The sequence below is a fragment of the Lagopus leucura genome, unplaced genomic scaffold, assembly GCF_019238085.1.
Source record: "Lagopus leucura isolate 7727_CA_CO unplaced genomic scaffold, USGS_WTPT01 Super-Scaffold_760, whole genome shotgun sequence".
In the NCBI taxonomy this organism is placed as follows: domain Eukaryota; kingdom Metazoa; phylum Chordata; class Aves; order Galliformes; family Phasianidae; genus Lagopus; species Lagopus leucura.
This window is the reverse complement of record NW_024962257.1, coordinates 8,728,262-8,742,463: the sequence shown is the minus strand read 5'-3', so window position 1 is coordinate 8,742,463 and position 14,202 is coordinate 8,728,262. Positions and strand designations below refer to the sequence as shown.

The 14,202-nt window shown below is 42.0% G+C and overlaps 1 protein-coding gene across 1 annotated transcript; it reads right to left on the bottom strand.

Annotated features, from left to right (window-relative positions):
- Positions 1–3,944: 3,944 nt before the first annotated feature.
- LOC122176281 (small integral membrane protein 10-like protein 2A) lies at positions 3,945–7,813 on the bottom strand. The gene is made up of 2 exons (XM_042864672.1): positions 7,603–7,813; positions 3,945–6,111 (listed from the first exon to the last, which is right to left on the bottom strand). The coding sequence occupies exons 1-2, from the start codon at positions 7,786–7,788 to the stop codon at positions 6,091–6,093; spliced, it is 207 nt and encodes a 68-aa protein (XP_042720606.1). The 5' UTR covers positions 7,789–7,813; the 3' UTR covers positions 3,945–6,090.
- Between the last annotated feature and the right edge of the window lie 6,389 nt (positions 7,814–14,202).

Genomic DNA, 14,202 nt, shown 5'->3' with positions numbered 1-14,202 from the left:
TGCTTTTAAATAGCTTGATAAAACCCACAATTGGTATTCAGAGTTAAAATGTAAACATTTACTGTAAGTTACCACTGTGTGTTTATTTTGTACATCAAACTATTAGCAGTGAAATCCATAAGACCAGTCAAATTCAGCGTATTTATAAACTGAAATGCACTGCACTAAGATAAAACAATGCCATAACTGAAAATATTGGAAAGATGTTCAACTCCCTCCTGTGGTGTAAGTGAGCAGCATCACAACCAGCTTCTGGAAGCACAGACAGCACTCTAATAACCAAATGCCTGTTCTTATTGCAGTAGGACAACAGATTTCAAGCTTACTGTGGAAACTCAGAAGTTAAAAAGTGTTAGATTTCTAGAATACTTACAAAGGTGTAAACATTTTTCTCTGGGACACACATAAAGATGGTTTGTGCCAACCTTCTCTATCTCCCACACTGGAAAAAAAAGTTAGGCCAAAGACTATAGACTGAAATTGTTTTTCACGGGTAGCATCACAGTTTGCAGGAAGTATTACAGTGTCAGCATTTACAATTAGTGTTACTCAGCAGCGGGGAGCACAACCCATCGCCAAGACGGTTCATGGAACACTCATCCACCGGTAATCAGGCACTACGCCCTGCATTTACCTGCTTATAAGAACAAAAACGTGTTACACTCGGGTATTTTTGTATCTGATGGGTGAAACTGACTACAACCAGAAGACCAAAGAACACTGCTACTTGTAGACTGATCTGATTTTTAACCATTTTTGGGCTTCACGTTCTGCTTACTTGATCTGACTCTTGTGTGACCAATTCCAAAGACACCAAGACCACTGAGATTTTGCAATGCAGTACAGAATAAATTTCACTTTACAAGGGTTAACTTTATGCAGGGTAGTAAAGGAGGATAGCATCATTCTAACACTGCTATATTATTTATTCTCCCAAGAACTGCCAGCAGATAGTTTACCTGTGTCCTTGTATTCAGTATATGAGTTGATCATCAGTATTAATATTTTCATAAACAAGTTGTTTATCTGAAAATTCAGCCAAGTGCAGCTCATCACTGAAGATTAGAGGCTTTGTAGTCTGAGATACGAAGAGGGGATTAATCACAAGTATTTAAAACAATCCTAAAGAGTTCCTTTTCTTCCTAGTTAGGCTGTGCATCACAGAAAGAAGCATCATTTTGTAATACACACTCTTGAATATACTCTCAAAACCTTAAAACCTCATGCAAGCCTTTTTCAGAAAGTTGTATCTCTGACTTTAAAAAAAATAAATCAGCCTTGAAGCCGGAATCATTGCTTTTTTAAACGTCAGCCACAATGTATTTCATGAGCCCCAAATTGCAGCTGCAGTTCTCATCTGACAGAGGTAACACATCTCGCTTTGAAGGGAAAAAGCAGGAAAGTGTCATGCTGACTCCCTACTGCTCTGCCAGATACACTGCTTGTCATACAGCCCAGTCACCCTGTGGATACTTAAATCTCTGCATGGTTTCTGTCAATTTGTTATTCATAATTAATTGCAGGGGAGTGTTTCTGAAAAGGAACAGAATTTCAGCATATGCTTATGTTGGAGTTTATGGGAAGGGAGGAGAAGGCAGTTACAGGTAGGCCCAGGCCATAATTAAGAAAACACAAACAAAAAGCCTGGCAATAAGCTGACATGTTGGGCAAGTAGGGACAGACTTCTTCCAGAAATTAAAAGAACGTATACTTTTAGCGTATATATACACATACACACATAAGGAGGGGCAAGGGAGGAGAAAAAAGGCAAACTTTGGCAAAGTTTAAGAAAGTGCAGTCTTTACAATCTTAAAAAAAACAAACCACCAAACAATAACACTGAAAAAGCAAAAGGCTGAAAACTATCTACAGTTAAAACTGTCTCATGGTGCAAGATGATGCACACAAACGACTCCTAAGATTGCACTGGCTGTTACCACACTGAGAATTACAACACACCTCTGCTTCATTTTGCATTGTAATGCCAGAAAGTAAATAACAGTTTACATCAGCATTCCAACATCGTACTGCGATAATACGGCTTTTTACCCACATGCAGAGTTCTGTGCACACATTGAAAAGTGTATTTTCTGTTTTTAAGCAGTATACCATACAGTCAACTGCCATTAAGCATATGTTTGTGGAAAAGTATTAGGCAATTAGCTAAATACTTCACATTTTCTTAATTTGTCTTCTAGCGGTAGAAAGAACTCTTTGCTGTGTGGTGCAGGAGGGATCTGGACACTGACCAGTGAACTTCTAAAAAACAAGAGTTGCTCAGCAGAAATGCTCTTTTCTGCAGCAACAGAACAGCAAGGCGTGAGAACTGGAAGTAAAAAGGCAACTCCTGGTTCAGTTAGTGATCCCCTGCCCCTTTTAAAACTTATTTTTCTGTACTATAATCATCCCAAAACAACCCTAGCACCACATGCACTCAGAAAAGCAGTTCCACACGTGACTTTTCGAGGCCACAAAACTCCATGCAAACCTGGTTCTGAGACATTTTCCACCTTCTGAGATGAGTTAACATCAAAACATTTTGGGGAGAACGGTGGCCTAAACCACACGTTGTGTTTTATTGATATATAGTTGCAAAGGACAGGTATCATTTTGGCTTACTGTTCTTCCCTAGAGAAGGAAAAAAAAAAAAAAAAATCCATTTGAGCATTGACTCCATCAGTGAAACAGTTCTATTAGTGCAAGAACAGTGTTTTCCATTTATGGCCTTCCCAAGCTTAAAGTGCAGTATATTATGTGAGATCTTAGCTTAACAAGTATCATTTATTTGAATTTCAAAAGGAATGTTTCGAGTTAAAAAGTTACCTTTTAGGCCTTAAGCAACAAAATCCAGGACAAAGTACTATAACCTATCTAAAAATGAATGAAATCCACAAGACGTTCTGTAAATTTTATGTTCAGTACACATATAATACACAAAACCCCATCGTATCACTTAACTGCATTGAATCTGTATTTAAAGTGATCTGGTAACAAGGACTTAAAGGCCACTCAGTACAAGTTTTGCTTAAAACAGGACTATATTGCCTGGACTGTGATACATAGTATGGTTCAGGATTCCCTCCTGCAGAGGCTATCAGTAATGAGACAGCCCGTGGCGCTCTGCTGCGCACACATTTCACTTTACCAGTGGCTTCCCTCATTATTCCTTTTGTTTTTAATAATAGTATGATCATTAATAGTAGACAATTTAAAAACTGGATTAGTAATGTTATGCCTTTAGCTGTTCCTCTTGCCTATTAACATTACAGTACTAAGAAACTTCTGTTTTACGTAACTCTGGTTCCCAAAAATACGTAGCTCCCAAATGATGTACAGCAGGGAAGGGAATCTTCCAGGCTGTAGATTCTCTACATGGGAAGTTCAAGCAATCAGTTGTGGACTGTGTTTGGGGACAGCTTTACAAAACAAGAAACCCATGACGCAGCAAGAGAGTATTTCTGTACCAGTACAGCTACTTAGAGAAATCAAATTGCAGTTACACAATTTCTATTTCTTTAAGCAGCCAAGCCAGCTTTAAGAGGCTCCACTCCCCATCTTCATCCCTTTACCTACAGCTCTGCCTGCTGTTTTTAGGATTTATTTGTATATAGATAACTGTTAACATCATCATTCAAATAAGCTACAGGCTTTTGGGGAAAAGTGTCTTTGTGCCTTATGTTTTGGGGTTTCAGATCTACATTTACTTAAGCAATCTTGATTCATAAACACTTGCAATACTACCACTGCAAGGATGAAAAACTGCAGTAGAAGAGATGGGAGTGAATAGGATGAGCCGTTTGACTAGAAGGAAACTATTGCTGTCAAGGTATTTACTTACAGAACACAATCCATTGTTACTTTACAGCTTCTGGTAATTTTGAGACTGGGAGTCATAGCCAAAAGTCTAGAAGTTTAACAATTAAAAGTAGACACGAGGGAAAAGGTTACTTTCTAAATTAAAGCAAATGGGTTTTTATTTCTTCTAACATCCAGAAGAAATAATCTACCAGCTGGGATAATAAAAACACAGCACACCACAGGAATTAGTGTACCTAACTTTCAGCACTCCAGTAGTTAGTCCAGCACATCTCCCTATCACACTGCTAACCAGCATCTCACCTTCATAGTCAAGGACTTTTCTATGCTGGCGTGCTTAAAAATAATACTTAGAAACACCCCTAGCTTTCCAGATGAATGCAGTTCAAACTAAATACCACATCTGCTTTGAAGAGAAGTTAGATAGCAAAAGTGACACTTAGCCTGTCAGTCACTGGCATGAGTTTCGTCCCCATTACTTGTGACTCAGAGTGAAGAGTTAGCTGAAGACACAGGCTAACCCACCACATCAGTACCTCCCTCTTCAGGCAAGTCCACAGAGCACCCTGAGCCTACTTGTAACAAAACTCCCTTCGTTGAAAATTTGGACACAGAGTTCAAACTCCGATCTTCTGCACAATGAGTTTCTCCACTGATGTGTGCATGGGAACATGTTCTACAATTTCTTACTCAGAAGCAGCCGTATTGATTTCAACATGCTTTCTCCATTCTTTGCTAAATCCTGTAATCAGAAGTCTATGCCAAAGTCAACAGAAATGATTACTTATGCTTCACTGATAACAATTGCTGTCTCAAGGAATTTTTGTTAGAAATTATTTATAGTGCCCATTGTAGCCCAACGGAGCTAACAAATTCCTGTACAAGTTGGAGCAGTAACACCCTTAAAAAGGACCACTGGAGAGAGCTGCGCTGTACTGAAAACCATCACCCCAGTGGCTTTCCTATTCAAAGTGTTTTAAGGACTGATACTTTAGAGGTGGTTTCATGCTGGGAATTCAGTTCTGTAAGCAGTAGCTTCATTGGAAATGGTTGTAAACAGTAGCCAGAGTACTCAGCAAATACAAAATCTGAAGAAAACAAAAGATTTGCGTTAAACAGTCACATTGAGTTCTACACTCATGTTAATGGGACACCTGAGGTGTCCCCAAAAGTTTTGAGATTAAGAAGTTTTTTCCACTCAAAGGCAGATATTCTGTACTAAAAAAAAAAGTCCCTATTATTCCCAACAGACAGTTTTACTAGCAATTACACAAATGCAATTTTTACTTTAGCTATCTACTTATCACTACAACCTGAACAGTAGCCTTGTCTCTGTCTCTCAATTAAGTTCCTATTAACATTTAAAATCGTCATTATTAAAATTTTAGTACACTTTTATCTTCGCTACTTCACACCAGAGACCTGCTAGTGCAAAAGCTAGCACAGGCATTACTAGCTGCACGATGTAAAAACTGTTAGTCCCATATAGTACATCTGAAAGCATCTTCTTATATCCAAGTGTTTGCTCTGAAGTAACAGGGTTTAAGTAATAAGGAAAAATACAGTTGTTTAAGAGTCCCATTGTAAAACCATTCAGTGAGGCAACTGGAGCAGAAGAGAGATCAGGAAGTCCACCCAACTCCAGCTCTCCAGGAAGTGCAAGCTGTAATTCATTCCCTATGATGCTGCTCGCTTCTAATTCCAGAAACTGCAGTTCTTGATTACACTGCAACTTTCCCAGCCACACGTGTGCAAAATATGCAGTGTTGTCTCCTGGGCAGCATGAGCTAAAGTCTCCAGCAAAACTACAAGCTTTCTCCAGCCAGCCCACTACTGAAATGCTATTAATGCAGTGAGAAACCCCATCAAGCCTGTCCTTCCCAGAATAAAAACAAAGACACAATGAATCTTTCCATAAAGCCGCTACATTTGAGTTTCTCCCTGCTGATTCACTCAAATTCAAAGGCATTTCTGAGCCAAGGTAAGGCGGAGGTATATTATTAAAGAGAGAACAATTCCTGATGTTAAAATAAAATAATTCTTTTTGTAAACTGCCACTGTGATTTTGAGAGTTGTTCAATACGGAATGTATGTGTGCCAAGTGTGCTGCTGCCTTGTGACGATCTTGGCCACCATCACATACTCTTTCCAGGTTTAAATATTCTTTCTTCATATTCCTATAGAAGATGAGCATAGCTTTGCTATTTCACAGCAGAACGAGCTTGAAGAAGAACACGACTGACTCCAAATAGTACAAGCAGCACAAGTGACAAATCAGTGGATCTCAATATGGACCTAAAGAGAAAGAATACAGGAAGTTACTACGTGAAATCCCCACCCCATTTTTTTTTTTCATCCCAAGCTCATCTTGCAAGATGCCTCATCTTTTCTCTGGATCCCAGTGTCTTAGTGCCAGGATATAGAAAATGAGAATTCTTTAATATAAAGAGTAGCCCAACTGCAGAATGTTAAGTATTCCGAAGAGACAGCTCTCCTTACAGCCTGCTTTGAACACATCTAGAGGGGCAGGAGGTATACCCAACACACGTTTGCTTTCTGCAGCTTCAGTTTAACCTCTTACCAAAAGGGAGTTTATAGCAAGCATCCAAGTGAGTCAGCAAATGAGAATCTAGAAAGATTCATTGTGCCACAGTATGATCTTCTACTAACTGAAACGCAGTCTGTGGTTGATCAGAGGCATAATATTAAAGGCTAACACCAGTTATCTTCCTGTAAACAGAAGCACATGCTGGAATCAGGGACATGGTGTGAAGAGCTTCCAAAGGAACAGGTCAGAGCACCTGCCTGCAGAGGGAAGGGTGCTGCTTTCACTGTGTCCAAATGGGGAGCTGATGTCGTTACAAGAGAGCTATTCCATACCAGCACAGATAAGAAGCAAAGGCAAGGCATTTTTAGCCACCAAGGTTATTACTATGCTACGTGTGTAACTCTTGGCAGTGAGGCTCAGGATCAAACTTCAGCACTGTAGGACAAATGAGTCCCAAAAATAAAAATATGAGACACTGCATTCTGACCTCCTTTTTCAGCTTACCTTTCACAAGTCACAGACTGCCACCAGACTGATCTTTCAGCACTCACCCACCAGCCAGATGTCAAAACTTGAATTGCAGCTGTATTTACGAGCAGAAAGCAAGCATCAGCTCTTGGCTGCAGCTGATGCCGGTTGGGAAAGCCCACAGCTTGCTTTTGTTACCAGTAAAACACAAAGCTTTCATTTCAGAGCAAAACCAACAGAAGTTCTCTACAGTACAGGAGCTAGTAATTAATGTCTTTAGGTCAGAACTTGTTCAGGGAGTCCCATGTGGTGTGGAAGCAGTCTCAGCACAGGAGAGACACAAATTAAATCTGAGCTGTCATTTGTACGCAGTGACATTATTATTTAAAGCTACCTCCGTTTTTTCTCTGTTCTGCTTGCTCTCGGTTTTGAGAACAGAAACTGTAGCAGGAAATTGTTCCATCACACGTCAAGACGCGCGTGCCGGGGATGCATTTAGGCGAACAACGACCGAGGAGCAAGGAGCAGCCGAGGGGAGATTTAGGCAGGGTTCAGGGGAAGGCGCTGCCCCGGAGCTCGGGAGCGCTGGGACCCCGCTCTCAGACACAGGGCGGGGGGCCCCGCGCGGAGCCGGACTATGCGATCCTTGCGGGTCCCTTCCAAACCGAGCAGCTGCGCGGTGCGACGCGTCCGAGAGTCACGGCGCGTACAGCGAAGCCCAGCGAAGCCCCGAGCCGCCCGCGGCGCCCCCGCCCGGCCCCGCCGCCCACCTGCAGCCGCACGTTGAGCATCATGGAGGCGACGATGTAAAGGTACGGGAAGTTGATGCGGAGCTTCCAGGCCAGGTCGAAGAAGATGAGGAGGGTTCTGGTCAGCCCCTTGCAGAACACGCCGTACGACCTGGCCGCGGCCGACTGGGAGAGCCTGGCAGCCAGGGCGGACAGTGTCACCGCCATATACCCTCGCCGCGGCCCCGCCGCAACGCCCGGGCCCTGCGCCGCCGCCCCCTCCCCGCGCCCGGCGCTGGGTGTCGCCAGCGGGGAGGAACCCGCGGCCGCCGGCGCCCTGAGTGTGACGTCACCGCCGATCCCGGCGCGCATGTCCGCGGGAAGGGCGGGGCGGAGGGGCAGCGGGGCGGGGCGCGGTGACCGTTGGAGCGGGCGCGGCCGTTGGAACCCGCGGGTGCCTCAGCGCTGGCGCTGCGCCTGTGGGTAACGAGCCCAGAAACGGCGAGTGTTGAAGGTGTGGAATCTCGAGAGCAAAAAAAAGGCCCTTTTTTCTCACAACTGGCTTTCACTCAACTGGTTTTGGGTAACTGTAACGTGAAACAGAGCAACTGACCGTGGATGCAAATTCATGAGTAAATAATGTTTAATTGCCACAGAATCGAGAAAAATCCCAATACAACGTCGGATGTGCTCCAGAAAATGCTGTCAGGTTCCTTTTTTCACTAAAATAAGTCCTAGCGTTAGTTGGCCCATAACAGCAAGCTAGCAACAGCGTTGATTTGGATCTAATTATTTAACTCCAAACGGCGTTTCATGAAATAAACTTTAGCTTTCCGGCAAAGAAATGCAACTTGCAACAATAATGCAACTGAATGCCAATTAAAGGGTTCTGCCAGTTTGTCACTGGAAATCAGTGAGATCCCCAGAGCCACCCCACAAGTTCTGCTTTGATTTCAGCTCTGTCATGGTGGTAGAAATCCTTCCTTTTCAATTTAGACAGGACACGGATTAATGTGCAAGAGTTCAAAACTACTGACGTGCACTTTGTACCTGAAGGCTGCAGAAGTCGTTTCCCATCAATTCAGTGCCATCTTTCCATTTTGCTCCCTAACCCTGACTCACTTTCTCATGCATCTGACAAACGTACCCTTATTGTTTAAGTCCTTTCATGTTTTATTTCATTCTGCCTAAAATTCCTCCTTAGGAATTCAAATATTAACTCCTCTGTTCAAAGAAAGAATACTGTTAATCAACGTTACTGACTTGTCATATTATCTAAAGGTGTTCTGAAGCCTTCTCAGCTTACATCTGTTATGATGAGGAATAGTTTCTCATGGGCTTTCTGTAAGGATTTCTCTGTTCTCCCTTAAGGCTCGTAAGCTACCATATTTCCAAAACAAGAGGAAAAGTTAGATCCCAGATGTGCCTACCACAATAGACCACTATTATCTACCAGCATCCTCCTGTTTAACTGCCTGTCTTCCTGCTGGTTTTGTAGCCAGGTGTGTGCACAGAATAACCCTCGTGACTTTGGTCAGCTCTCCAGGCAAATATACTGTGAGCTCAATATTTGAAGGAGAGGGAGCTTAGAGGTATTTATACTTAGCTTCTTTATGCTGCATTTTTATATCCATTGCTATGTATGCAAAAACTGCATAGAACAATTGATAAAATGATTGCAAAATACTGAGATCATAACAGAAACTTGGAAAAGGGAGAAGTCTGATATTTTAGACAACAAACCATTTTGTTCTCTTCTGTTCCTATAATCTTCTGTGCTCTTTTGGACTGAAAGTTCTGTTAAAAAGAAGAAAAAAGCCAGCTGGTTTCTAACAAACCTCTTCTTGTAAGTGGGTGTTGTAGGGCTGCAGGGAGAGCTGTCAGCAGCTCGGCAGGCTGTGTGCTGGTGCAGTGCCTGCCTTCCCCACTGGTGATCAGCCTTGGCACTGCGCACCCCAGGCACTCCTCGCAGGGTTTATTGTCCCTGCTGACAGAAGCGCTCAGCTCATTCTTTTGGTTCATGCTGTTGCCTGGCTTTGAGCCCCCTCTCTACCAAATCTTTCAGAAAATCAGGTATAGAGCACACTGCGGATTCTAGCAGCAGTCCTTTCAAGGGGCAGATGTGAGTGAGGATACTGACAACACGAACAACTCTTGCAGAATCTATTGTGTGCTGTGCAGCACTGTGCAGAGATGTGCTGAGGAGCACTCGTACTCCAACATATACAGTCTTAAGACACAAGACCACATTTGAAGCAGGTATTTTTCATCAGTGTAATAAATGCAAGACTAACATTGAATAAAACTAACTTGCTGCCAGCAATATGCAGAAATTCCAGTCACCCAACTGCATCTCTTGCCGAAGCAGTTGTGGTTGATCTGTGCCACCATTAACCTGGAACGTTACACAGAAAGGACAACTTTCTAATTGTTATTTAGGAACTGCAGAATAAATTAAGCAGCTTATTTTGGGACATCTTCCTCTTCACAGGAAGTGTTACTTAGCAGCGTACCAGCCTACATTCCTTGGAAAAAAGGGAAGTTTTTCAGATAAAAATTCTTTCAAGAGAGAAGTAGGCTTCTTAACACCCCACGTCCTCACAGAAACTGAGGAAACTGACCACAGAAGGCCTGGTCCTTTAACCTGGTAACACTGAATGGGCTTCAGTCATGGTTAAACCTTTATCCTCCTCCTCAGTATCTGGAGGTTGATTTACGTGAACTGCTTGATGCCAAGATAGGTAGACTTTGGAGGGAATGTCCAGCTTTCACATCCATGTAGTTCAGCAATGGCTCACTCACCTAACAACATGATTTGCCTTCAGATGGCAGAAAGGCTTGTTCCCTTATTTATGCTAAGGTATTTAGAAGCAATAAAAAAACCTGAAGGAGCACTGAGAATACTCAGATCTTGTTGATTACTATATAATGGTGTCTCTATTCCAAAAAACTTACAGTCCCACAGCCTTCAACAACAGGTCTGCCTGTTAGTGCTTGCTAAACACGAGGGCAGGCAGAAGTGAATGCAAAGCCTTATGTGGTTCTTGTAACTGAAATTCTTCACAGAAGAGGTATTTGTCAGAAGCTACCTGAGGAAAGTACAGGGCTTGTTTCAATTGTATGTGTGTACCAGCTACATCATCTATGCTAACATCACATTAATGTGATGCATTTATTTTACAATGCTTCGTTATTAAGACATTTATATATTAGCATTTTATTTTCACATTCCTTTAATCTCGTCACTCTGTTGCAGCAAATGCTGACATTTAAAGCTGTGGTTCCTTTTTTATTGCTGGCACTGGTTCCTCTAGAGCAGACTGAGTACTAAATCTGAACGGCGTACACATCACATGCTATTGCAGGGTTTTTTCAAGGCTCAGGAAACGAATCATGCCAAAAATGTCTGCCTAGAACATCTACAAAATGGTGCATTATTATTTGCAGATTATATTATTTTCTAACATGAATATTATGTCATTGTATCTCTCCAACTGCAATGATCTCTGCAGTGATGGTCTTGTTATCAGAACTGTATTCAGTTAGCATGGCACAGGTACATAACTAAAGAATGTAAAGATCATGAAGCAAAAACCTTCAGAATCTTAGGCAATTGTATTAGGTGTGAATGTGAGGTGCTAACTGCTGACCGAACAGGCTCAGTAAGTTCTGTGCTGATTGAAAAGTGGAAAAGCAAAGGAGCTCAGTGAGCGACAGGCAGGACACAGAGGCAGATACTTCATGGATGGAATGAGAGTCCAGCAGGGAATTTCAGATGCCTGGTCCTGTGAATCGAGATTTCCTTCTACCAGTTACTGTATCCCTAACACTGTATCATTAGTGACCTGACTTTTACCACCAAGTCAAATGAGGATAAAATACTTACATTCAATTTTTTTGGATAAATCTTTTAGCTATTGTGAGATAAAAAAGCATTTGAAAACCCTATTTTTCTCCAGTCAGAAATCTTGTCATTTTGTGTCATATGTTGATGGGTTTGTTTGTTTGTTTTGGATTTTCTTTTGCACCTGATTTTAATACAAATATGTAAAGAGACAGTAGTGCAGCACATGCTGAAAACCTTACTCCACCCTCTTATACTTTGTGATTCACCTTTGCTCCTTGTAAAATTGGCTCCTGCATTTCTTCAGTCTGACCTCTAACTTCAAGTATCTGTGAGCCACAGTTACAGCTTGTTGCCCCCCCAGGAGCCTTAACGCTCTCCAGAAGGGCACAACTTCACTTTTGACGCAGATATTTTAACATGCTATTTCCTGAAGGCAATCGAGCAGACCTGCTGTCAGCAGGAAGTGCCATCCAGGAGTAGGAGAATGCATCTGTGAATCACTCTTAGGTGTTCTGGTTTTTTCCCTGACATGTTTCCTGGTATGTACAGTGTGTACTGGTACTTCCCTGCTTCTCTGCTTATTTATTTGTGGCTTTATTAATAAACTAATGTGATAAAGAGCACAGCAATGGTTTGAAAGATGCTATAAAAGCACAAAATATTGTTGTCTCTGTAATGCTGTCATGATGAGTAAAACTTTCCAGTATTGCATCAGTGTGATTACCCTGCCACTCCCCATCCACAAAGGATAATAATCTTCCTTCAGTGCCAGCACACGCACAATGCACACATTCAGACAGGCTCCCAAACAATTTAAATGATGATTTCCTCTCAATGTCTAAGAAAAACACTTGAAACAATTGCAATGGGTGATGGATGATAAGGTGAACAATATTAGGACTGACCTAAGCCTCAAAGTTATGGTTCATGACCTTATCAGAATTATGGAAAGGTTTATAATTGGTTATAGCTACTGCCATTCATTCTTTGCTTTTTGCATGCTCCTCTGTGAATTGCACCTGTAACTATTCTATATACAACCCAGCAGAGCAATCACACTTACTAAGCTGATCATTTTTGCATTAAGATGTTTGTTAGTAACCTCTTACTCGCCTGCTCTGTCTTCCATGCTGTTCTCTAATTCTACATTTCTTTTACTTTGTCAAACTGTTTCTGTGTCCACTTCTCCTTACAGTCTCAGGGGAAACAAATAACATATCTGCAAAGTGCTAAACATTATGCCCCGCATAAGTGAGCTTTTTTCTTTTTAAAATGCCAATACACTTCTTACTGGTGAAACAAAAATGATGTAAGAATTAATTGAAGCCTAGATGAAATGTATTAAGGTCTAGTAATAAAATAATAGTGCATTGTGTACCGTAAGGAGCATGCACACAAGAAGCAGTTTGTCCTCCAGGGCAGGGACAGAACTCTTACCTGGAAAGAGGTTAGGATTTCAAATTCAAATTATCAACAATTCTGGAGTGAATAAATATGTACAGATGTGGGAAAAACAGCACATGACTGTTCCTATCATCATTATCCAAACTGTGATACTTTTGTAATAACTAACAGTAAATGCTCATCTAGATATTTTCTAATATCAGCATTTACACATCCAATTAGAATTGTCAGTTAGAACATACTCAAAGCATACTGTGTTTTAAAGTAAGTCATTCTTGGCAATGCTTAAACTAACTGATCTCAAAAGAATCGGAGCACTGAGAAGGAAGTGCATTAAAATATACTGCTTGTTTCATGACAGGATCATTAATGCCATTTGTGCCAATGTCAGTGTTTCCTCCATGATTGCTTTATCCTTGTCTTTCTATGCTATTTTGTAACGATGTTGTAAATTTCATTGTGATTTTTTTTCATGAAACAAATTCCCATCATCCGTGTGGGTAAAAAAGAAACGGCAGAGGAATTGGGAGGTGGGGAAATCAGAAGTACTTTTACATGTCACCTGAATCTTTCCATGCTCTGATCTCCTCAGGACCCTTACATAAATCAGACAGCGTTCAGGTCTGCTCTGTTTCTGTGCAGTATCTGAAAGGCCCCAGACGCGGCTGTATGAGCCAAGAGCAGCAGGAGCACTGTGCCACTGCCCACACCTCTCCTCTGAGCTCCTGGGGCCGGGTAGGGAAAGGTTGCCAAGTCATTGGCAGAGCAGGATATTCAGCTTGAATGACGAATCGCTTCAGCCTCCGTCTGCATGGGGGAACGTGGACATACAGGTTTTATAAAAATAGCCTTTCATTTTTTCAGTGATAGTTATCATATTTTCCCCACTGACATGAAATATCTGAGAATTATCTTTGCTCACCAAAGGAAAATGGAAGAGAGTAAATATCATGGGATGCTGTGTCCACTGATGAGCTTTTGTTTTGTGGTTCCAAATAATTTAGACATGTTCTGAAATTAACAGGAGATAAATCACTGGAAACCCCCTGGGATGGCACCTCTGTTGACTTCAGTGCATTGATGGTCGCTCGGCATGAGAAGATTGCGCTCAAGCCTCTTCCTCATGCTTCTTTTGATGGATGGCAACACAAAGAGAATGGTGGACGTGTGTGTCAGTCCAACCAGCAGCCTCTGCCAAGGAGAAGAACAGCAACTGTGGAAAGGAAAAGGCTCCTGGGATCATCGGGCCTGATCTGCTTGACTTTTACTTCAACAGTTGCAGGAAATAAATGGTTTCCTTAGGGCAAAAAAGAAACCCACGGCTCTGTGCAGCCTGGCAGCCCCAGTGTGAGTGGTCCAGACTGCCCTGCCTGGAGAAGCTGGCGGTGTAC

Excerpts from the sequence above, each read along its gene's own strand:
- LOC122176281 (XM_042864672.1), bottom strand. The coding sequence starts at position 7,788 with ATGGCGGTGACACTGTCCGCCCTGGCTGCCAGGCTCTCCCAGTCGGCC. Across the intron at positions 6,112-7,602 it reads TGCTCAACGTGCGGCTGCAG|GTCCATATTGAGATCCACTG; the intron begins GTGGGCGGCGGG and ends CTTTCTCTTTAG.